Source organism: Panonychus citri, unplaced genomic scaffold (assembly GCF_014898815.1).
Source record: "Panonychus citri isolate SS breed McGregor unplaced genomic scaffold, ASM1489881v1 Contig00001, whole genome shotgun sequence".
NCBI lineage: Eukaryota > Metazoa > Arthropoda > Arachnida > Trombidiformes > Tetranychidae > Panonychus > Panonychus citri.
In genome coordinates, this window is record NW_026515406.1 from 2,003,950 (window position 1) to 2,030,919 (window position 26,970).

At 28.2% G+C, this 26,970-nt stretch overlaps 1 protein-coding gene and 1 long non-coding RNA gene across 2 annotated transcripts; both read right to left on the reverse strand.

Moving 5' to 3' along the window:
- Positions 1-808: 808 nt before the first annotated feature.
- On the reverse strand, positions 809-2,337 carry LOC128386714 (mesencephalic astrocyte-derived neurotrophic factor homolog). Its single transcript, XM_053345789.1, has 3 exons — positions 1,995-2,337; positions 1,754-1,878; positions 809-1,260 (listed from the first exon to the last, which is right to left on the reverse strand). Exons 1-3 carry the CDS (start codon positions 2,089-2,091, stop codon positions 952-954), a joined length of 531 nt encoding a protein of 176 aa, XP_053201764.1. The 5' UTR covers positions 2,092-2,337; the 3' UTR covers positions 809-951.
- A 12,988-nt stretch (positions 2,338-15,325) lies between these two features.
- On the reverse strand, positions 15,326-20,393 carry LOC128397106 (uncharacterized). The gene is made up of 4 exons (XR_008326895.1): positions 19,969-20,393; positions 18,992-19,239; positions 18,611-18,712; positions 15,326-15,681 (listed from the first exon to the last, which is right to left on the reverse strand). It is a non-coding gene; the product is annotated as an uncharacterized LOC128397106 (long non-coding RNA).
- Between the last annotated feature and the right edge of the window lie 6,577 nt (positions 20,394-26,970).

Below are 26,970 nucleotides of genomic sequence, written 5' to 3' on the forward strand. Positions count from 1 at the left end.
TTTCCAATCTATTCTTGATCATTTCCATTTCAATAATACCAAGTGAGAGTTCAGCTCTTCATTTGTCGGATTTTCTATTCCATAGAAACAAAATCTCAGCTCAAAAACATCGATCAGAATTTTCAAAGCTCTCATATGATCAGAATGTTATATTTAAAGGTCATAATCACGATCTCTTCGAGCGAAATTAATATCGGACGATCAGAAAAGGATCTAAATTACAAGACATTCGATTAACACAATTAACTTTCCTAGGAAGAGAAAAATCGAAATTGATAGAATCCGAATTTTCGATTACTTGTATTGTCGCAGCAATTAAGTTAATTGCTAATTAGGGTTTTAATATGAGGATTTGTCGATTCGCCCTTTTAGCATCCGAAACAATCGGAGTAATTTGAGAAATGGAATGAAGAAATTAGTGAATCTTTATTGTGAATTTTTTGATATTTTCAGAGGAAATTTTTGTTTAATTATAACGAATGAGTTGGACAATTAAATTTCGAGTGATAAATCAGAATCGCTTAGTCTCTCATGAAGATTATTCTCATGAAGAATATTCTTTGATATTCTGGACGCGTTTTCTTGGTGACCTTCCACCTTGATTCATGTTGATTGTGATTGAATATCAGAAATGATTTTTGTTCGCAATTTGATTAAAAATAATCAAGACGAGAAAAAATCGCAAATGCTTTTGTCAAATTCTGATGATCGCGTCTCAGTTTAATCTAAATCCAATTCGATGTAACAATTCAGAGATTTTATTTCACTTTACAATTAGAATTAGTCAATTCTTAGGAAGACAATAATCTAATAAGAGAAAAAAAAGTGAGACGATTGTATTTAACTTTTGTGATTGCTTTGAAATTTGGAATAAATTACAATTATTATTATAAAATTTGATTTTATATAATTATCAGTGTATATAATATTAATTAGATTTAATTGCTATCATCATAATTCTTGTTTGGTATATTTTGGTTTAAGTTGTTCCACCCGTTTAATGAATTCAGCTTTTTCTATGCAGCCCTCACAAACTTCATCCCAATCGTTAAGTATTTTCTTTAAATCTCGAACTCGAAGTTTCTTTAGGTCAACGTTGTTTAAATCAATCACCTTTTCGTATCGAAGTTCACAAATTTGAGAATCTTTCTTGTGTAGTTTCTCACAGATTTTCTCAGCTGGAAGACCCCAACTCAATGGTTTACTCAATTCGGAGATAATTTTAGTTGCAGATTCCTCCAAGGCTCCAATATAGTAACACTAAATAAGTATAAAAAGAAAATACAATCAGATTAGAAAAGAATTAATAAAGAAAAGATTAGTGAGTGTAATAGATTATATTCAAAAGGGAAGAAAATGAAGTCATTTCGATTCTTGAGATTGTCAACCATGGAAAACCAGCCAGTGTAGAATATACAGTTTTTTTTTACAATCCTTCGCTTCAGAAGGAATTCATTCAAGATTATTGACCTGAACATTAAAGATAGATGAGAATATAACAGGTAGAGAGAGAGAGAGAGAAAGGGTAAGCCAAGTTACAGGAATTGGAAGCAACAGTAAACAAAAATCAAAATGAGCCAAGGTCAACACCCCTGGTTAAGCACAATGAGTATCATGGTAAACACGGAAACGATGATCAACACCAATACTTGTGATTTAGGATAAAAGATAATTTCCTTTAGGTTCAAGCCGATCAACAGTCTAAGTAGCCTACAAAATTTGAGTCTCCAAGGATGAGCAAAGGGATACTTACAAAACGATTTTCGGATTTCTTTGTAGATGCACAAAATTCTTCAAGTTTGACTTCTATTTTGGTTGGATCATTTTTCTCCTCTTTGGAAAGTTGCTCAATAAGCTTATTTACAACACCAACACAAACTGTAATAGAACAAAAAAGAAGAGAACAAAAAATTAATTCTTCAATATTCTCAACACCGGTATACAAATGAGAAAAGACAAAAAAAGACAAAAAATAAACAGCTAAATAAACTTACCTTCACAATCTCCAGGTCTAAGAGAAGAAGCTGACTGAATGAGAAAAGAATTGACTAAAAGAAATAAACTAATTGTGATATCCATCATGGAGACCATGATTAATTAATCGCCGGTTTAATTAACACCGAACAAAAAAAAGACACTTGAAAATAGAATCAAGGAAATAAGGAGAGAAAAAATCTTCAATTGAAAGATTGAAAATGGAAACAAATTAAGAATTGATTACGTGAACACAATTTTCAATAGACAAACAGTAATCACAACTACAATAGAATTAAAATTAATCACCAATAAAATGTCAGATTAATTACAATTAACTATCAACTCGTTCATTAGAAATCAAAATTTTCAGACTGAAATCCTAATAAAGATCAAAGGAACTTGTCAATCTCTGATTGGTTCATTTCTATTCTCCGATACTAGTGACATCTAACGAGCAGAAAAAGAAAGAAAATGAGAGTTGTTTTTATCGCCCAGAAGATGTCGGCACGTAGATCAACACCTTCGACAATTAACTTTAATCATCGTAACAATTTAACTGTCCATAGATTTTAAGTCTAATCAAATTGATGCGAGATCTTCAATGAAATTATGATCACAGGCAAACTGAAAATTTGAGGAAACGATAATTGCATGAGGAAATCGAATGGAATGGAAAAAAAATTGAGTATTCGAAAAAAAAAGTTTTCCAATTTGTTTTTTAAATTCTCTCTATTTAATTGTAGACAATTAAATTTAATCACAATCAAAGAAGAAAAAAAGTTAAAAACTAACGAGAAAAAAAAGTCGAACTGAATAAAAATTCAAACAGTAAATCAGAACAGAAGATTAATCCAAGTGTACTAAATGAATTGTCAATCACAAGAGTCTAATCAATGGACACTTCAATCACTAATCAACTGATCACAATCAAATTAAACAGGAAATGAAAGTTTTTTTCTTTAAAAAAAATAGTCTAACAATTAAACTTCGATACCCAATAATCAATAATAGAATCAAATTCCCATAAAAAGAAAGAGAGAGAGAGAGAAAAAAAGTTCTAATCAAAGGGAAAAAAACCGAAAAATCAATTTACCCTTTGACCATTGACATGATGATGACCACTAGTATTTGTTAAACAAACTAACCACCCACTTGTCCATCACCAGAATAACAATAGTGACCAAAGGTGACCAGTAAAATCAAAAAAAAAGAGCAACAATCAAATGAAAAAATTAAATCTCTAAAAATTTCGAGTCCCCACTGAGGTGAATTAACCAAAGGAACTAAATTAACATTGATTGTGATCATGATTGTTAATTCATACAACGATAATTACATGTACATAATAAAAGGGTTTCACTTTCGCCTCTCAATTGGTAACAATTTAAATTGTTTACTTTAACAGCACCAACAAATGAACAATCAACTAATCATTTAACAATAAACAACAACAACAAGATAATATAATCCAACCAGAAAACTTTATGAATATTTTAATCACCTTTGATTAAGTTTTAAATTTGATTGTATTGTCCCAAATTGTAACAATAAGTTTATTATTGATTAGTGATTATGATTAACTGATGATGACGATTGATCTGATTGTTAAAATAAACAAGATGATTAAGTTTTTGTTAATTTAGTTTTTCGCGTTTTGTTAAACATGAAAAAAAGTATCAAATAAATTGATAACTTTTTGTAAAGTAGCAAAGGATTAGCCAAGTTTGTATTGGTCAAGTTAATCTGGTTATTGTTGTGGTCACTGGTTTAATTGTCATTTTGATTGACAGTGGTCAGTTGATTACGGAAGGACAGATGATTATATTTGTATATATATATATAAATCTACTGATCAACACCAATCAACTAGAAATGATATTATTATTATCCCTTTATCATTGACACTCGATGGTCAAACTAAATGGTCAAGATTGGAAAAGTTGATAAAAAAAGTAAAATAACTGACCAACCCCATAGAGAGTAAATCAAGATGATTATGATGATGATAATGATGATTATCATTAGAATCAATAATTGATCGAAAATTAAATTGATTGCAATCAAAGAGAACGAAAGAAAAAAAGTTAATTGTTACCTTACAGAAAAAGAAAACAAATTCTCAGCTTGATCTTTGATTGTTATTGTGATTGTAGACTAATTTAATTGTATCAACATGAGAGTCGCATAATCAATCAAGGTAACAATCATCAGTATTAATCACTAGAATTAATCAAAATTGTAAATTCAAATTAATCAACCAAACGATTAACAATCAACAATATGGAAGCAAAAAAAAGTTTAATAAACAATTGGAATCATTTGTTTTTATCCTCATCTCATCCTACAGATTTTCAGTTGATTTGGTTTCCTGTTAATCAATCGTAATCAAAGTTAATCATTACGAACTAAATTATAATCAACTAACTGATTAACCTATCATCACCACCTCACCAAATAATAAGATATAATCAACAACCCACCCACTAAATCATCAAATTAATGATTAACAATGAGAGACAAACAAAATGATGGATTCTAATGGTTTCCCTTTGATAATCTTTGTTTATATTAATACTTTGAAAATAATAATCATCAACTTTTGATTGTTGATCATCAATAAGAATTAAATTTAACCCAATGATGATAATAACGATTCCCTGTTGTGAACATTATCATCATCAAGTTAATCATGATTAACATTATGATTACCATGCTCATTAGATTGTGGAAACACTTGCTAACAATATAGCAACAATTAACTTTATTCAATGTTAACTTTTCCCGGTTGGCGGTAAATTGAATATGATAATTTTTTATTTTTCGTTCATTTTTTTTAATAATAATCAAATTTGATTGTTACTCTTATCTATCAATACAATTAGCAATTAACTGGAAAGTTAATTTCATTTATACATCAAAGTATATTAATGAATTACCATTAGTTTATCGTCAACGATTAATTGTAAACAATTAACAGTTGCGATCATACATTAACTTAATATTGAGATTTTGTTATTTTCATTTGTTTGCTTCATTGATTAACTTAATTGTTCATGTTTAATTGTATGTGTTAATCAAATTAAATCATTGATAGTTAATCATCCTGTTTGTTTGTGACTCTCTAAATCAATCAAATCTTTTCAATTACAATTTAACTGTTACTTTGATTAACTTAATTTAATTTAAGTTTTTGGTTTCATCTTGAATCATAATTTGTAAATTTGCTGTTTGTTGATCATTTTGATTGATGATGATTAAAAGTTACATTTAATTACGGGGAAACAAAAATTAAATTAAATTGTTACCTGTAAATGATATTATAATTATGTTCATTTCTAATTATCAGAATTAATTTGTAACAAATCAAATAGTTGTATAAGTTTATTAATATAATCACAATTTAATCATTCATTTTAAATTGTTACGGTTTTTACAATTTAAATGGTTGAAAATAAACAAATGATTTAAGTTAATTTAGTTAAAGGTTAACAATCAACAATCAACGATACATTTTTTTTACAACCAATTAATCATCATGCTGTGAATATGTCAATCAAATTGAATATAAATATAAACAAACAATTTAATTTAACTAAATCACAATTAACTTTCAAGTTTGGCTTTTAAGTGTATCTTTTATTGAGATTGATTAGATTGAAATTATTTCCTTAATCATAATATAATGATAATAACTTAATTTAGTTATGATTTTCATTTCCAGTAATTATGATTAACCAGCAACAACAATCAAGGTTAGGTTTTTGTTGTTAATCATGTTTATTAAATTGTTAACTTTTAATGTGTTCAAATTATAAATTGTCTTAAAGTGTTTCAGTTAATTGTTTGGGTTTAAGTTTAAGAAATTGGCTTTTGACAATTTTCATAAAGTTAATTGCTGATGAAAGATGTTAATTAGTCAACTTATATGCCACTGATTGTTAATCCTTAATCACTGTTTACCTTAATCTCTTCCGTTGTTTTCTAATCAAAGAATCAAAAAGTTAAATTGTTTTACCAATTAAATTTAATTTCCAAGCAAAAAAGTTAAGATAATCATCTAATTTGTTTAACCTTTTCCCATATTAATCTTAATTTCTTGACAACAATTATGGTGAAAATTATAATTAAGGTAACAATTTAACTAAAAAAAAGACAACAAATTAAGACGAGACAGTATCTTAAATTGTTGTTTGTAGTTAATTAATTACAATTTATTCTGGAAAATTTAAATTTTGACAACAAGCAACAAAAAGTATCACATTGTAGTAATAATAATCAAGTGTAACAATTGGTTTGGAAAGTTAATTGTGGCAATTAATGGCTTATGATTATGATTATGATTATGATTAAAACGTTTCAACGTTAATTACCTGTTAACTTGACCTTCATCAACAAAACGGTCAGTTAATTAGTGATAACCTGATAAAATTAAATTTAAAACGAGATATTTTTTACTGATTAACGAAAAAGTTATAATTAGATTTTCATGATATGAGAAGTTAATTGTTACAATTGAGAAGAAGATTAAAACTAAATTCACCATTAATTAGTTTCATTTTTTTCCACTACTCTAATGATAATCATCTAACCACCACCATTACCAACAATTAAGTAATTACCAATTATCAGAATTACCCTTTCGTAATTACTGTTACTCGAAATGTTCAAATGGTGAAATTAAATTAAAAATCTTAAACTTGATTACCCTTTAAACATGAACATCATTGGATTAAATTTAATTAGAAAAATTAAGTTACAATTATACTTTGATTACATAATTACTTAACCTTAAGGCAATTTAATATGATGATCAAATATTATCATGTGAAGATCATCAGATGATTATAATGAGAAGAAGGATGAAAAAGTTTCCATTTCCGTTTCCTCTTATAGTAAAGATGAAGATAATATTAAATTACTAAATCTGATAATCATCATTTTCATAAATGATTATCATCTTCCTTTATATCAGCTATATTATCATCAATAAGTATATGTTATTATAGCATTTTAACTTTGGTTACAGGGAATGGATGATAATATCAAATGGTAACCATGGTTACGCTTAGACGATGCTGAGGGTTAAATGGGTTAATAAAATGAAAGCCTAGTAAACGGAATCAAGGTTGGTTAAAGAAATGCGAATATAATAGAACAGAATAGAAGAAGAAGAGAAAAGAAAAGAAAATCGAAAATTCGAATCGAAATCTTCCCTCATCCTCCCTTGAGAAAGAGGAAGAAGATGATTCTCATCTTTATCATCATTCTCATCATCATCCTAATCTTTATCTTCCTCATTTACTTTTAGGTAATTTTGTTGATTGCCTATTATTATATTACTTATATAAGTTGTCTGTTTACTTAATTTCATATGATCATCATTATCAACCTCTCTCTCTTTCTCTCTCTCTCTCTCTCTCTCTCTCTCTCTCTCTCTCACCCCTCCCCCTGAGCAATCATAATCATCCTCATCCGCATCCTCATCATCTCATAGGAATCGTTAGTTACCATTGATTATAATCATCAAGGAGGTAAAAAAATTACAGATCTAAACACAATCTAGTTTAGAGAGAGAGAGAGAGAGAGACTCTTAAAGGCCAATTTCCATCCTCATCTTTATCATCCAAAGTTGCAGCCTCCCTAACCACCCACCTCATCATCATCATCACCATCATCTATAAATATAATATAAAAATGTTTATCCTCTAATCATATTATTATAAGAGCAATGGAAAAAAACATTCTTATTGGTTAATTCAGTAAATAAACATTTTCCACTTCACACTTTACACCTTTTCATCAGAATGATGATGATTATCATGATATTATCATCTTCAACTTTATCCTCATCCTTATCTTCATAATCTATATCTAAATTCACATCTCATCTTCCCCCTATTTCCAATATAATAAAGATAAGATGAAAAATAAATACTCTTCAAGTCTCATAATGTTTACCTTGGAAATAATTTTCTCTCCATCATCTTTCTCATCCCAAATAATATCATCATCTTAAGTATTATAATCTCCATCATCATCACCTTTGTAGTGGGTGGGGTGGGTGATGATGAATACTTTGAAAGTGTAAAAATCAATAAGAAAAATATTCAAAAGTAAACAAAAGTATAAAGAGAAATTTTTTTTTCTCCTCATCAATTATAATCATTACATTGAATCGATAGCAATCAACTTGCTCCAATAAAACATAGTGTTAAATACACACACACACACACACGTTATGATTAACAAATTATCTTCTAATTGACTGATAATTAAGTTGATTACTTTTTATCAGCAAGAAGTTAAAGTAGTTACTGTTTAAGGAGAAATTTTTTTTTCTTTTCCACGTAAATTTTACCCCAACGATCACCATCCAAGTTCAACCTACAAGTCTCACTGTTGCCGAGGAAAATTAATGTTACCTTCGGGGTTGAAGGTCAGGGTAAAGTTTATTTTCGGACATAATTAATTACTTATTTTCTGTTATGATTATGATTACAATTAAATGGTTTTAACCTTTTCTTACACTCCCTTGAAAAAAAAACTCGAGGGCAACAAACTGAGTGACAAATGATTCGGTTAATTTATTTTCTGTAACTAATTTACAGAACATGATTAAAGATAATCATTAGGTCAACTGGTTAATTATCAATGGTCAATATGATGATTAAGATAATTTATTGACCATTGATGATGATAGTTAATCGTTAATTACAATCAACGATTTAAATTGTTGAGTTATTTTTGCGTATTTTCCAATTTCATTCAATTATTAGTAATCATTTTCATTTGGTTAATTGTTGATCAACAATCTTAATCAATTATTACGAGATGAGAATCAAAAATTAACAATCAACTTAAATCATTTCAAGTTTTTTTTGTTTTTCTCTCTCTCTCTCTTTCTCTCCTAATTATGGTAATGCAATTTAATAATAATCTCATGAGATTTGATGACAATTAACTTAATCATCATGAAATGTGGGCACACAAGTTAATTTACAATCAAATTGGAGCAACAATCAACTTTAATGATTTTAATGGTTGTCAGATTTGTAGTTATTAAACTCAAGGGACTATTAACATAGGAAAACAAAATGAACCAACAATTATGGTCTCACCATTGAATCAGTTGATTGTTACATAACCATTAATATTATTAGTCAACTGATTGTTAACAATCAACTTAATCATGTAGTTTGATTGTTTCGTTTTCAAACTTTTTATTAGAATCATTTATCAGAACATTTTTATTTTTCTTTAGGTTTTTTTTTCATATATCGATTCTTATTCATCTATATAATAACAATGATCAGAATCAAACCTTTGGTCAGTTAATATAATGAATATTGAACTGACCATTGGACATAAAGGTTAATAAGTTGAGTCTCTCTCTCTCTCTCTCTCTCAAAGTGATTTAAAAGGTTTCCACATTAAGTGTGCCAGTAACAATTAAATGAAGATAAGATTCTGACAAATAATTAACAGAGAGTGCTAAGTGATTTGTGTATAGCCTCAGGGTGGATGATAAGGAAGACAAGTTATCCTCATCTTCATGTTTATCATTATTATCATTTAACAAATAGCAAACCAACTGATGGATACTAATAGTTAAGTAAATGAGATTTACTTGATTACTTTCACTTTGACAACAGATTACAAGGTTTGATAAGATGATGAGGATTCAGATAATCAGGGAGATAAAAAGTCACAGGGATAATCCATATAATCAACATGATACCCTAATAGTAATCAAAATGATCAAAGAAATTTAGTTAAATCAAGAAAACGAAACAAGAAAAAAAAAAGTTTTTCCAATGAAAATCAACAGGGAATTAGAAATCAGAACTAAATTAACAACTTTTTACATGGTTGACAATCAAATCTAATTGGATTAACTTTGGAGCATTTTAAATTGTTTGCAACTTAAATAGAGAATGAGAAAGAAGAAGGAAAAAATTAACCTGATTAATTAATTGTAACAATTTAATCTCGACAATTAAGATAATCAATAAAGTGAAACAAAATAAACATCAGGTCAACATTAAGAGTCTCATGATAAACCAAATTGACCTCAAAGGACTTTAATGTTATCCAAAGTGGTCAGTTTAAGTGGTCAGTCAACTCCCAGCACCCACTTTTTTTTAAATATATTATCATGATAAAAAAATTTCATGTCATCATCATGAAATAACATGATGTAGTTTCAATGAGTTTGATTGAAATTTGATGTTTTCCAATTCATTTGAATATTGTTACATCATAATCTTTATGATGAAAATGAAGATGATGGTGAGGATGATGATGATGATGATGATGATGATGATGATGATGATAGAGGTAAGAATCAAAATATTCTGACAGAAATTTCATCATCAACAAGGTGAAAGATGAAGATGAAAACGTGAAGATAAAGAGAATGAAATTTTCTCACATCTTCATCATCTTCATCATGATAATGGTGATTATCCTCATGATTAACTAATCATATTATTTTATTCTGACCATTATCATCATCACACAGAATCCACACCCAAATGATTAATAATAATTATCAAATCATCAAACAACAATAGATACGCATGGACAATGAATGAATTGGAATTGGTTAAATTGTGATTGGATAATCAAAGTTAATTGTAGGTGGAGATTGATTTCAAATTGATTGAGCAAACTCATGAAAATCAGTTAACCACAATTAGCAAAAATAAAAATCAAAGCTAACTCTTAATTTGTCAAGCAAAGTTAATCAATTGATGATGATTAAGATTATAATGAACCAGTTAACTTAATTCACCAATCCTAATAATCAGCAGTTAAGTTAATCATAAATTGATCTGTCAAAATGTTTAATATCAACACCAAAATGATTTTTGATTACAATTTAATTTGATTTTGTATCCACACACTCACCCAATCAATTTGTTTTTCAATTCAAATTAAATTGTATCTCTAATTGTTGATTTGGCTTTTCTGTTTGATTAATTGATCTTCAATTTCAATTGGTTTTAATTTCTGTATTCTCATCATTATCATCATTAAAGTTAATCATGATAATAGTTTACCCACCAATAATCATTGTTTAATCATAACAATTTAGGTGGGTTAGTTAGTTAATTGTGTGTTCATTTAATTTTCTTGTTTCTTTGATTACTATTAGATCCAATTGTTGTCAATTATTATTGTATTGTGAAAGTTGAACCCACAACAATTAAGAGCTAATAATCAGAACAAAAAAAAACTAAATGATCAAGATAATTATGATTAATCCAATTGATTGTCTACAATTAAGATGATTATGATTGTGCTAAAATAATTGTGATCGTAATAATAATTGTAACAATTTAACAAAATTGTAACGATAATTATCATGATCCATTGCTGATGATGATTGTGATAATTATTTAATTGTAATGGAAACAAAATCAAATCAAATGTAACAATTTCCGTTACTGAAAAACAAAACTCAATTGTAACAATTAACTAAATACATTAAATTCATTAACAATGGTATTGAAAATAACGAAACAATTAAAAGTATCCCAAACAATTAATCAGTTGAAATCATTGATTAAAATTGATTAATAGTGAAAAACGTTAATCACAATCAACTGTTGTTAATCTTGTTGATTGTTAATTTCTGTTTCTGGTTAATACAACAGCAAAAAAATTAAAAACCAAATCAAATTGAGTTGATTGTGTTAATTAATTGTTTGCAAATTAGTTATATGTTCATATATTTATACAGTAAATGATAATAATCATTAAATTAATAGTTAATAAATAAATAATTTAATAGTTAATTGGGTTTAGTTAAAGTTAAATGGTGAATACAATTTACAGAGTTGGTTGTTAATTGAATGCAATTAATTTTAATTTGATTATTTCATTGGAAAACAACAACAACAGAAAAGTTAAAAAGCTTAAGAAAGCAGAAAAAAAGAGAAAGAGAAAAATAAATTATCATCATCTTAAAGATGAAGATGGAATCTTTTTTAATTAAGAAACGAGATGATAATTAGGATGATAAGAGAGATGATGATGATGATAATATATCTCATTTCAAGGTTATTGGTATTGTTAATCATCATCATCATCATCACCATCATCCATTGACCTTGAAGATGATGAGGATGATGATGAAGCTTTTTTTTAAGGAGGCTCGCCCATGAAAAAAACTAAGATACTGATGATGATGATGATGATGATACGGATGAAGATGAAGATGAAGAGAGGATTAACTTGATTAGATTAATGAATTGATGAAGTTTTTTTCATCCCAACTGATGAAACCTATTAAAACAAACATTACAATTTCAATCAACCTTGGTGTTTGTTTGTTTTGTTAAAAGGGATGATGATGATAATCAAGATGATGAGGATGATTAAAGGTAACTTTGAATATAATCTTAGCTATTGATGAAAGGTAAACAGGTAAATTGATTATATTTATATCCATGTTTGAATAAGGAAGATGAATGAAATCCAAGCCTCTTTATTTATTTACTTTTTTTCATCATTTTTTTTCTCCTCATTTTCAAATCTAATTAATTTGAGATTAATTAACTAATCACTGATTAACAGACACAAACAGGTGATGATGAAATCACTTGTTAACTAGTTTTATTTGGGTTTTCATTTTTCATTTTTTTTTCTTCTACTTTTTCTCTACTTTTTTGAGCATCATTTCCGTTTCCGGTTTTTGCATCTTTTCCCCCCTTTTTTTATAACCAATTTAAGTTAAACATTCGAGCTCACTTTTTTCTCTGTTATATCTAATCTATTGATCTGGTTAAGGAATCAAGTTGGACTAATCATTTCAGATTGTTAATCTCCTCCTTTTAATCCTCCTCCTATTTACACTCATCATCATCATCATTTTCAACCTCCCTGACTTGATCATCCCAAACTTTTATCCAACATTTAATTAACTAGGATGATAAACTTAAAATTCATGAGTTTTAGTTACATCTTGAGAAGATAATAATGATGAGGATGAAGATGAAGATGAAGATGAGGATGGAGATGATGATGATGATGAAAAGCGTCAATAGGACCAACCCTTAGGTGCTATTCAACGCCTCATGAAATTGGTTGAAACTGAAAATGAAAGAAACATTTAACGAGTTCATGATTAACATGATTAAATTGTTTCGTTAACTGATAACAATTAACAATTTTATCACCACTAAAAACATGATGATTATTCATGATTATGATTATCATCATGATAATATACTTATATTGTTAAGTTGAGTGGGTGTTAATCAAGAGCCAATTGTTAATCATTATGTTAATTGTTTAAGAAGAAAAAGCAAAATTACAAAAAGAAATACAATTTTAATTAATCAACAAGATAATCTTAATTAATCAGCTTGAGTGTTTGTTTGTTTTAATCAATTCACAACAACAATAATTAACAATTTAGCCGATTAACAGTAATTAAAAAAAATTATTCAAAAATCAATTCAGGTTACACACTAATCAATATAAACGAACCAATAATTTTGATAACAATTAACCAATTCAACCAACAAGAAAGATAATCAAATGAAAACCATCAAAGATCAATTCCAATTGTATTAATTAGTGATTAACGAAACAAAAAATCGGTTAGAACTTTTTTCCAAACAAATTCGAGAACAAAATCAAAAAACTTGATAAAACTTTCAAAGTTTCCTCTCGAGTTGAAGGTCAAGAAAGTTTAGAGATGAACAATCAAAGTGAAACAATTGATTGTTGTTGATTGTTACAATTTACTTGTTCGAAGGGTCAATCAATTATTGAGGATTAGATCAGCACAATTTAATAATGGATTTGATTGTTACTATTTCTTTAGGTTAATCTATTAATAAACCATGAAGGTGATAAATAGGATATGAACAAATTGAAAGGGGGTTAAGATAATTAGAGTTACATAATTTCAAGGGTAAACCCACCGGTGGAAAAGAGCATAGGAGAAAATATTTATATATAAATTCGAGGTCACAATTTGTGTGTGAGTGTGTATGTGAATTAGTTAATTAGTTTCTAAAATCAAATCTAATCACGAGCCGTGTCAAAGGTTAAAAACATAAATTAAGGTGAGTTCAGTTTTCCGATGAAACTTTTTTCCTCTGTAAAATTTTGTTCATATTGTTATGACTTTTTTTTTGCTGATTCCTCTGTAAATTGTTGTTGTTTTAATAATAATATAGTTAATTGTTTGTTATATACACTCTCATGTTAATCATTATGATTTAAGTTGATTCATTGAATTCATTGTTAACAGTTGATTACTATTTGGTTTGGTTTCGCTTGTTAACTAATTACCTTTGTGAGTTATTAATGATCATGAACCTTTTTTTTCATTTGTGATTAATTTTGATTGTTAACTTTTAATTTGATTTTCTGTTTTTACCTTTAATTTTGTTACTGGTTAAATTATTGTTATTAACAATCATCCTTGATGATTAGGAGGGAAAAAGTTTCACAATTTGTTAATTGTTGGTTAGTTTTATTGTTTCAACCAGTTTAAATATCTAATTAAATTGTTTCATCTCTTTAACTGGGAATTGTTTCCGAGGAAACAATTTAAATGGTTCATTTAATTTCATACCCATAGTTAGTTGATTGTTGGCTAACAATTAAAGGTTGTTATTAATTTAGTTGATCATTTATATCTCATTGATTATCCTCTTGGTGGTGGCGGTGATAGTGGTCAATTAATTGGTCAGATAATCTGATTGTTATCATCACTTTTTTGCTTATTGTGAATTAATAATTTCAACTTAAATTGTCATGATTATCATTAAATCATCATCATTATGGTTCGTGATGATGAGGATGATTAAGTTGATTATGATGATAGTGATGATGATGATGGTTAAGGTTTGGTTGATAATTTGATAATTTAATGATTGTTATATTATTAATTCTGTGTGTAGGTTGGTTAATTGTGATTAACATAATCTCACTGATTGTGATTCTTAATTGTTAAGGTGATACTTTGGGTGTTTCAATTTCAATGATAATAATTGATTGTTAATTTATTTGAACAATTTGACATTTGAATGATATTAAATAAATTATTTAACAGCATGAATTTAAATAGTATCATGAATTAGTATATATAAAAATAAAATCACAATCAGAAAATAATGTAAACAATTAAAATTAATCATCATCAAAAAGGTAAACAAAATGCCAATCAATCTAATTGTGATATCAGCTTATTAATCATGAGATGAAATAATTACCTGAGCACAATTTAATTGGATGATGATTATTGTAAACTTAATAACAATCATTATTAAGATGATTACTTAATCATAATATTTATTAATAATAATGAGATAATCATAAAGTTAAAACAATCAAATTAACAGAAAAAAAGTTAATATATTATTATTTTTGCTCAATCTCTTGTTGATTGTTATAAATGAGTTAATTGTTAACAAGTTAATCAAGTTGTAATCAAGTTAATATCCAATAGATGATGATGATGATGATGAGGATGACAGTTTATAGTATAATTTGTGACTACTTTTAGTTTGTCACCTTTTGTCAATGGGTAACAATGGATATGAATGGGAAAAAAAGAGCAACATTTTTCAAAGAGATGATGAAGATGAGGAAGATGAGGAAGATAAGTTTATCATCTTTGTCACTCCTGTCTGTAGTACATATTATTGTCCCTCATACGGACCAGAGACATAGAGGGTGGAACTGATTCCTCGGTGGGTTTTAAGTGTTTGTTGTTTGGTTTACATGCAATTGATTCTCATTCAATAATCATATTATATTCATATGTTATTATCATCATTGTTAAGATGAAAGAGAGAGAGAGAGAGAGAGGATGATAGAGTGAGTCGTCAATAGAGAGAGATTTCAAAAGGAAATTTCAAAGATTTTTTTCTTCTAATGATAAACAGTCACTTTTGGAGTGGCTTTTGATGAAGATGAAGATGAAGATGGAGATGATGATGATGAGGATGAGGATATAGGTAAATATAACTGCTCTTTTTGTGAATGATGATGAAGATATTCAATAACAATAATTTTTATTCTCTTTCTTTTTTTTCTAACTTCCTTTTCTTTCAATTGTATTGTAACCATAGCTCGATTATTATGATTATTATATTGATGAGGATGATAAGGGGATGATGATGATGATGCTTTCATATCAACAAACTACTTGAATAAGGTCAATACATTGACACAATAGTTAAGCTAATTTTCAGTTCTTAATATCAAATAAACCTAATCAATGGAAACCATTGTAATCAATGAGTATACTTTTGATTCCCTTTTGTAGCGTTAACAATTTACAACAATTGAATTACTATTATCATTTTCATCTTGACTTGAATTCAATTCAATCATTTTAACTCTAGTTAATTGTTATTCAAATGATAAATAATAATAACAACAAAAAAGTGAGGTAATAATTTTAATCTAAATTAAATTAACTGACCCTTGTTATCGTGATCAGCTGATGGTCATAACAATAAATATTAATATAAATAAAGACCAATGTAATTGATTGATAAAAAAAATAATCTAAATTGATGATAATTGATGACTAAATGATTAGCTGTTAACTCGTTCAAATTAATTAGCTAATTTACTTATTAACACGTAGCGTAAATTATTAATTAAAGAGGTTTAATTGCATCAACAAGTAACAGAAATTAACTGATTAATTGATATGAATTGATTGTGATAGCGACAGAAGGAAATTGATAAAGTTAAAATTGGAAAAAAAAACATCCCAATCAACTAATTATCTTCTAACAATTAACCTGATCGGTTGGAGTTAATCATCTGTCTAGATGCAGATTGTTTCTTGCTCATTATCATCATCATATAATCATCATCATCATCACCATCAAGGGAGTGGTCAGTGTGAGAGAGAAAAGGTAAGATAAACAAATAAGCACGAAAAGAAAAAAGTTACAAGTTGTTGTCAAAAGTTAATCTCATTTCCACGGTGATCATCAACTCGATGATTTGATTTTTTGATCAAATTCGTGAGGTTACAATCAATAGGAAATTGCAGAAGGTCAAACAAGATTAAGATAACCATAATAATAATGATGATGATGATGATGATGATAAGGGGATGATGCAAAGAAGAAGAAAACAAATCCATCGAATAGAAGAAAAAAAAAGTTCTAACAATGAAAAAGTTTCACAGTAACACCTTATACGAAGATAATATAACAAAGCAACGAAGATATTATAACATCATGCTGTGAATATCATCATTATCATCCTCCTTATCATCAACAGCATCATCATCATCTGTTATTTACCTTTCATACAAGGAGAAGATGAGAGAGAGAGAGAGAAAGAAATTCTTGAAAAAGAATTGAAAAATTTTCTTCTCTTCAAAAAGTTATCACTAAAGTTTTCCAATTCTTTTTCTCAATGTAATAATATTTACCTTTTTCTAACCATTGGTGTAACAATGTTGATCAACTTGATTGTCACGCTTTGTAAATTGTTAATCAATTGGTAAGGAGAAAAATTAACTAACTAATCAACTAACTAAACAATTAATATTTACAATGTAATAATAACAATTTTCATGGTTCTACTATTTATTATATTGTATCATTAATAATCTATGAGTACATTTGAGGTTAGTTATATACAGAAAAGAGGATGAAAACATGAACATGATGAAAAGAAACAAATTAGTTTTACCTCCCTTATCATCATCTTCATCTTCATCCTCATCTTTATCATCCTCCCCTTCATCATCATCATCATCATATTTCACGGTTTTAGCTCAATTATAACCATTAGCAATTGATTTGAAACGCAATTATAAACCATATTATTATCATCATCATGTTTACCTGTGGTCAGTTGTGGTTAACTTGTTATGATGATGATGATGATAAACAAAACCCCGCCCAAAGTTTTAAAATTTTTAACCTATTTATTGTATTAGTTAATTGATAACTTGCTCTCCTCCCCGATTAATCAATCAACTAATTAGCAGAGATTTTTTTCTGTTTAAAATTTTTTCCAATCTTAAATATCTCTATCCATCTATACTATTATATACCCATAAGTATTGACCATTGGTCATCATTATGATCATCAAATTGTCTTTAGATGTATTTCTCATAGGAATTGAATAATATTCTTGACTGACCATTGGTCAGTCAAATTTTAAATGATTTTGAGAATCAGATAAACTAGAGTTGAGACACAATTGACAATGAAAACGTTTCAATCTCGTAAACTATTGACTATTAACATTTACCGATCATTGGTCAGTGTTAAAGAGTTGACCAAACCTTTTGTGTCTCTTTTTATTCAAGTTCAATGATGAGTAGATGATGAACTGTTTTTGGTCAACATGATGATAATGATGAAGAAAGAAAAAGGAATAACCCGAAAAAAAGTAAAAAGGTTCATCTTTTCCTCGTTAACTATTCTGTTATCATCGGTGTTATTGATCAATCTGAAGTGGACAATAAGAGAGAGAAGAGGAAAAAAAGTTCCAATGATCCTTAGGGGTCAATCTCAGGTAATAATAATCGTAACCATTGATAAACAACAACAACAACAACAACAAGAGCAACAATAATGGTCATCAGGTATCAGTAACAAAAGGGAGTAAATAATATGAATAACTTACCTTTTATCAACATTATCTGTAAGAACTGGACAACAAATGAAAGTAATAAAGTCCAATGGTCATCTTAATCATCATCAACTCCTCCTCTTCCTCCTCCTCCCACTTATCGTATTGGTTTTGAATTGAAACATTAGAGAGAAAGAGAAAATTGAATGAAAATGGTTTTGCTATAATGTATCATGATTAATGTTCATCATCATCATCATAATCATAATCAGCGTCTTAGTGGTCATCTTATGGTCAATCCTTTGTTATAATGTTTTCCAAGTATTAATAGTGACCCACAAGGTATTTAAAAGGTTTTATCTTTTGTTATTTGATTATGACCACAACAGGTAAGAGAGAGAGAGAGAGACCTGGTCATCGTAATTGTTTCCGTACCTTTATTTTTATACACCAACCACTGAGAAACTGGACACAAGAGTCTCTTATTCTTGTGTGTCTATTTCCCTCCTACTTTCTGGACAATGTCCAGTCTCTTGTTTTGTCACAAGAGAGACGTCTTAATCGTAGCTTTATCGTCCCAGTCCAGACGACGACGACAACAACAACAACAACCAGTCAATTAAAATGAGTCATGAAAGGATGACCACTAGATAGGTTACCTTGCCACCCACTTCCGTATGCAACTGTATTAAAATAGGAAAAGTGGGAGTGGGAAAACAAAACAAAGTTTTAACCCTCCGGGCATATTAGAAATCATTGATTGAGAGGAAAGAGAGAGAGAGAGAAAAAAATATTACTCAATTACAATTTTAATGATTCTAATGATGATACTAATATAATTAACATTGTAATTAATTCATCATGTTAATTAGTTGTTATTTTTACTTTTGTTTATCAACAATCAAGACTTAATTAAGGTTAAATTGTAATCATAATGATAAAGATGATCATTGAATATCAATTATTTTTTGTCTCTCTTGTTCAATGATTATAATTAAATATTAGGGAAAACCATTTGTCTCGAAAACAATCTGGTAACAATTAACAATTATAATTGATTATGACATTTAAATATATAATCAATCCAATGATTAACTTAAAGGTGATACTCATTAACTGTAAATTTAATTACAAATACAATTAGATTAACGGACAAAACAAGAGAAACAAAGTTTGACAATTAAATTATATGATATTTCAATGAGATGGTCAGATGAATATTCATAATTAACAAATTGTCCATTGATATGAACATTGGTCAAAAAGTTACATTGATGAACTGATGAAGGAAGAGGAAAAGAGGCCATTTTGAATTAAAGGATTAAGATGACAACAATATTAAAGGATTAGTGAGATGAGATTAGTGTGGGGATAATTGTTGAGTAATATCCTTGTGTTAGTGTTATAATTACGTTGTTTTGGTTTGGTGGTTGGCTCAATTGAGTAAATTGGATTAATCAGAATCAGCTGATTGTTGGGATTCAATTTTAATCTCCAGATTGCAATAACGGATTAAATAGATCGACCTTGATTAACCTTGTCAACTAAGGTCACAAATGAGAATCGGAATTGTCACAATTTCAATTGAATGGTTTGTACTTTAGTGGAGATTCATCTTGTCCATCACTGGTGGTCATTTGATTTTCTTTGGATTAGAAACTTAATTAATAACAGAGGAGATTTAATTTACTGTTATCAAGAGGAAAAGATTAGAAAATCACAATTAACTGGAAAAGGAAGAGACAATTTAAGTTAATGACTCGAATTGGCGAAGAAATTAAGGAAAAATTGATTTAGAAAAAAAAACCGAAAATGATTAATCCAAATGAAGAGTTAATCCAACGATATTAAATGAAATGGAAAATAAAATCAGCTGATTAACTTAATTATCGATTTTGAGAAAGAGAATCAAAATCTAAATCTATTCTATAATCTCTCATTTGATTAATCAGTTATTTTCTCATTGATTAAATAAAATTAAGATGAATATCTGATTGAGATCAATTTCTTTTGGAAGGTAAAAGATTAAGAAGATAAACAAATTGATGTTTTATTAATTTGCGAGTTTAAATCAATTATCCAATTAAAAAATAGTAACTAATTTATTAATGATGATAAAGATGATTAGGAAAGAGGGGGTGAAATGGATAAGGTAAACAAATAGTTTTCTCATTGGGAGTGTCAATGAACAGAAAAGTCAAATGATTTGATGATCATGAGGTTACCTGGTCACACAGAGTTCTGACCACAAGCTGACCTTTAATGAGCTTATATCTTTAATTAGTCATCATTTTTCTTCTCCAATTAGTATCCCGCTGATGAAGATATGAGAGAGAGAGAGAGAGGGAGAGGAAGAGAAAATAACAAATTCGAACTAAGAAAAAAGGTTAGACAAATGAAATTTTTCTTCTTTTCCAAGGTGTGGTCATTTCTCTCCCTCCTCCTACATCATCAGCTCTTGTCCACCTTTAAGTATTCATTGATTAGATATTTAGATTACATAATATATTGAATTTGTGGTCATTTCGTATTTCATTTGTATCTTGACCCATTGGTCATTTGGCGTTTTCTTTTTCTTCAATGAATAAATCAATGAGTGACCATTAAAATGAACAAGGAAGATGAATGAATGAAGGAAAAAAATAAAAGAAACATAAAGTAGAAATGATGATGATGATGATGAAGATAAAGTGACCAAAGGGGGAGGAGTTTTTGAAGATTGACAGGTCAAGATGGATGAAGATGATGAAAGGAAAGTAGGAGGAGATGAGTAAAGATGATAGTTAATGATGATAAAAGTTTCTCTTTGTTATTGAATAAAAAGTAAACATTTAATTAGAAAATCAAATTATTACCATTGACCAATGGTCAAGTTCATTGACATAAACAAACATTTTGTTTCCATAAATTGATAAAAATCACCTTAATCATGGTAATTAATTTGAAAGAAAAATAATCAAATAAAAGAATTAATCAATTTATAATCAATTAGATCAACTAATTGAAACAATTAAATTCAATCAATCAAAATACAAAGAAAAAACCCCAAATGATTAAAGATGAAATTCATCGGAATCGAAAAAAAAAGTTCTCTCTCTTCCTTATCATCATTCTCAGTAAACTCATCTCTCTCTCTCTCTCTCTCTCTCTCTCTCTCTCTCTCTCTCCTCTTTGTTTCAAAATCTATTGAAGTTAAGGTCAAGTAAGAAATGACCAGAGGGTGTCAATGGTTTGTTTCAAGTCTCCTGTAGTGATATAAATAATTACTGATAATCATTGGATCAGTCTAATTTGAATAATAAACGATGTTGATTGTAAGTTAATTAACTTCAAAAATCATTATAATTTAGAAGCAAGTTAAACTGTAATCAATCAAACTCCTTGAGACTCACTCACTTTCCTCTCTCTCTCATTCTCATTCTCATCCTCATCCTCATCTTCATCATCTCAAAAACAACAACAAAAAGAAGCTCAAGCAAAAAAACTCAAATTTTTCTCTTTCTTATTTTTTCCACCAAGGAATATTTTCCCTCTCTGTTACTCTTAACAACTCCACCTTTAGTCTGATCCACCACCACCACTGTCCCACCCTCCCCACTCCCCATTACACACTCAGACACTGGTCACACACACACACACACACTGGACATTGATCAGCGAGCCACCTATAACTAGATTAATAATAGACTATTATGATTTATTGCCCTATATTAGTTAAAGTTAACCATTAATTATCTTAATTGTTGACTCGATTAATATTCATAATTTACACGCCCAATATAATACAATATGTGCAATATTGATTATCATCCTAATCCTAATCATCATCATCTTCAAGGCTTCCAGATGAAATTGATTGTTAGCCAATTGAGAAAAAAAAATTTCCATTTAAATTGATTTCTATTTCTTAAATCATCATCAATATTTATCATCAACAACAATTAAGGACCAATAACAACAACAACAATACAATTGATTACGATTTGATTAACACAATTTAACAGGAATTTAACAAACAATCAACATAATTACTGACCAATTACAATCACAACGTTTAACAGATGATAATGATAATGATTATCAACAATTAATTATCTTCCAAACGGTAATCACAACAATCAAATTAAGGGAAATCACATTAAATGTAACAGACAGAAAATATGAACTAAATTAAGAAATTAAAACTAATTAGTCTGTCTAATTATTTGCTCCTAGCCTAATACAAAGTTTTAATAGCTCTTTAACTGTGTTATAATCATGATAATGATTTAAATTGTTCAGACAATTATAAAGAGAGACGATAATAAAACAACAACAATTAAGCTCAAATAAATCAAAACGTTAACCTTATAATAATAATATCATGAGTGTTTATGTTTTTTTTGCTGCAACAAACATTAAAAACGCAATGTTAATGATTATAATCAACAACAATTTAAGAGTTATAACTGGAAAAATGTAAATGAATTAGTTAATTAAATGTTGAATGTAATCATTTAATTTCTAATCATCATCATAATCGTAATGAATTAAGATAATTCACAAAAAAAAAATGTTTCAGACAAAAAGTTTTCAATTCCATGAACCAAAGTAACATTCAAATTCTAGTGCGTGTTTGACTCGTTGGCACGTAGGTGACACGTTGATTCCCACGAGCCAAGTTAATCCCTTAAGCACACACACACACACACACACTCATATTTACCTGCACATTGATTAACTGAAAGTGATTAGCGAGAAAAAATGGCTTAATTAATTAGCTAACTAATTAGCTTCCTAAGCGGCGATTACATGAAATTATTATAAGAATTGTAATAAAAGTTTTGCCAGTTTAATTATTTAATAGATTATGATGATTTGTGATTTGTGATTTGTTAATTAGCTTCTCAATTGATTATCATGGTGGATAAATCATTGATTATTAATCTTAATTGTTGCTTAATTTTCTGATTTCTTTCCAATTTTAACTGATGCAAATCATTTTTGGGTTCACATCAACATAAGATTATTGTTATTAATCATTATCTTTAATCTTGATTGTTAACCCGTTTTTTTTTTATTTTGGCTTCCAGTTAATTGTTGTTACTTTAAATTGTCATTGTTAATCCTCACGCAATCAACATCAACGACCATATCAAATATCATTTTAACAATGATTTAAATTGTTAACTTTTAGTTTAGTTTTCTGTTAGTTGTAAGCTAACAATTAATTCAGTTGCTCAAAGACATCATAAGAAAAGCAAAATTAACTTAATCATAATTAGTAATCTGATTGTTTTAACGATAATTGTTATCATGATGATGATGATGATGATTGTTACTACCTGATGATTTAATTTTTGTTGGTGAGAAATTAAATTGTCACCGTGATTAGATTACAAGTAATTTGGAATGGAGAAAATTTCATCAACTGAATCAAATCAAATTGAAAATCAAATCAACATTTTTAAATAACAGGTAATTAAAAGGTTGATGGAAACTGTAGCAAGGTAAAGTTAATCTCGTCACAATCAATTTTAATCATAATTAATGTTAATCGTTGGTTGATGATTAAGCTTTTCACTACTGGTAATGAACATTTAATTACAATGATGATTACGACGATGATGATGATCATCATTTAGATGATTGTATCGTTACCATTTACAATTGAGGGCTAATTGTGTTGACAATTAAAATATCTAAAAAAACTTAAAAGAGAGTCACAAAATATAATCATTTACCTTTAAATCATTAACATCATCAAGTGATTATTATTGGCAACAACAATTAAGCAACAAAACAAAACATAATTGATATCATCATCATCATCATCATTGTCTTTGCAAAAATACAAGTAAGATGATGATGAATAATCAGAATAGCGTCAAAATGAATCATTTATGTTACATGCAATCTTCATCATTGTGTGAAATTAACTGATTAACTAAATCACTACAATGAGACACCCTGTGTGATGATTAGTGAAGCAAATAGGTTTTAAGTTGACAATTAAGCTACAGAGTGATACAATTAACATGTTCATCTAATTTTGTCTTGGCAAATTGAACAGAAAATGTTAATTGTTGGCTAATTGTTATTAGTTAATTTAAAGAGAGACACTAATTTTGTTTTTCTCCTCTCATAATGATAATATTATAATACCATTAACTTTGTATTATAAAATTCAAGTCCAGGTAAAAGATATTTGCTAAAGTGTCAAGTGTCGTGTTGATTTCGTTGATGATGATGATCAACCTGAAAACGATAGGAAAAGGAAGTGACTATTTACCTGTAGGAATCTTTGTCTTTTTTGGCTCTTTCTCTCTCTCTCTCTCTCTCTCAGTATATTATCATCTTCTCAAAATGAAGATGATATTTGCGTGACTAAAACAAATTATGACCAATAAGATGGTTTAACACGTTTATCATTATCTTAATCATCTTCATCGTAATCAACATAATCATTAACTAACGAAATCTTCAATTGCAACGAACCGTTTGAATTTTCAATTCTATCGCTCCTTTTGAATCAACATCGCCGTTACCATTGATTAACTATCATTCTCAATGTCCCAGTCAATTAAACTTTTACAATATTTTACTCGTTTATTATCCTACAATTATCATCTCTAATCATCATCATCATCATCATCAATTAATAATCATCGATGAGAATCAACAAAAATCTCATGTATCTAATAAACTAGATAACTAATAATAAAATATATATTTCGTTGTAACGAAATGGGAAAAGTTTCATTGATAAAACACCAAAAGTCAACTAAATCATTTACAATTACAATTCAACTGAATAGATGGTTAATTGTTATTATTGATTACATTGATTAGTTAACTAACAATTACTTGGAAATAATAATAAATTATTTTATTAATTGTGTTGATGTTAAAAGGAAAATAAAACAAAAGGATTTCTTATTCCATCTCGTGATTATCGTTCAACTGAATTTATGAACATCATGATTAAGGTTAATTCTTTAGCATTATTATTACCTTAACATTGGACATAATTGATGACCGGAAAATGGATTAATAATTAACATAATTAACCACATTTTCCTAACTAATTGTTATACACAAAATTATTCAAACGCGAGTTTATATATATTTTATTATTATTATTTATCTAATTGTAGTATTTATATTATATACTATTTACCTGTAAAGGTAACTGATTATTATCATTAACCATCATCATCTTAATCATTATCATTGTACCAGCAGTTAATTTAATAGCAACACAATCAATTTAATTTGCTTTCAGTTGTTGTATTATTGTTTAACCCTCTAAACTTGACTTGGTTACACTGAATAGTTAATTGTTAATCTTAAACACTCTGATCACTCAGGTAAATTGATATTTAACAGCAAACAATTAACCAAGCACAACGAGGTAGCAGCAAAACAAAAACACAAAATTGCAACAACAAAAATAACAACAATCAGCAACTTCATTAACAATTAACAAAATTAAGAGTCAACAAAAACAAAAAAAAATTACTCGTGTTGATGTTACACTTGGACAATTAACCTGAGGCATCAAATTAAATTGGCTAATCATTGACAATTAACATCATGTTACCTTGTCCACCTTAATTTGTCCTGAGTGAGTGAGTGTTTTTTGTAATCCTCATCTTAACAAAGATGATGATTAACATGAAACTGATACTAATCTGATTACAATTTAAACTGGTAAATCTAATTGTTAATCTCTTGTGGTTAACCAATAATTCAACATCAACCACACCCTTAAGATGATGAGGATGCTAATATTAACAAAAAAAAAGTAAACACAACTACCGGTTCCGTTTTTGTTGATCTATTTTTACAACTCTGATGGGATTTGATAAGGATCATTATCATTCATGGTCAATAGTTATTATTTAAATTGTTTAAAATATTTGATTACTATCAAAAGCTATTGTGTAACATTATCATTATTATTAGTCAAAAGTGACCAATAAACAATCAAAGTGAACCCGAAAAACGGTAAAAAAAAATGACCAGAGTAAAGTTGCTTATTTATATTCAAGGGGTTCTCATGATGATGATAATAATGATGAGGATGCTTTTATTTAAATAATGATTTATCTATCATCATCATTATCTTCATTGGTGATTTCTTGAAAGTATAACAATCACAATGATAACGGTAAATGATTGTAACCTCAATGAATCTCAATGGAGCCCTTGTAATCTTGTTAGTTTAAACTGTTGGTGACAATCAATTGTAATATTATTATTGGTGATAATTTGATTGTTAGTATCAAGGTTGATAATGGTGATGGTGGTGATGATGATGATGATGATGATGATGATAAAGAGGAGGAGGTAATGTGGGAGTGAAAGGATATCCAATATACTATAAGGATAAGATGAAAATCCAATCAAAATGAAAGTACTTAGACTTAAAC

Bases quoted from the DNA above. Each gene is read 5' to 3' on its own strand.
- LOC128386714 (XM_053345789.1), bottom strand. From the start codon at position 2,091: ATGGTCTCCATGATGGATATCACAATTAGTTTATTTCTTTTAGTCAAT. The intron at 1,879-1,994 runs GTAAGTTTATTT...GTTCTATTACAG, and splicing joins TAGACCTGGAGATTGTGAAG to TTTGTGTTGGTGTTGTAAAT. The intron at 1,261-1,753 runs GTAAGTATCCCT...ATACTTATTTAG, and splicing joins AGAAATCCGAAAATCGTTTT to TGTTACTATATTGGAGCCTT.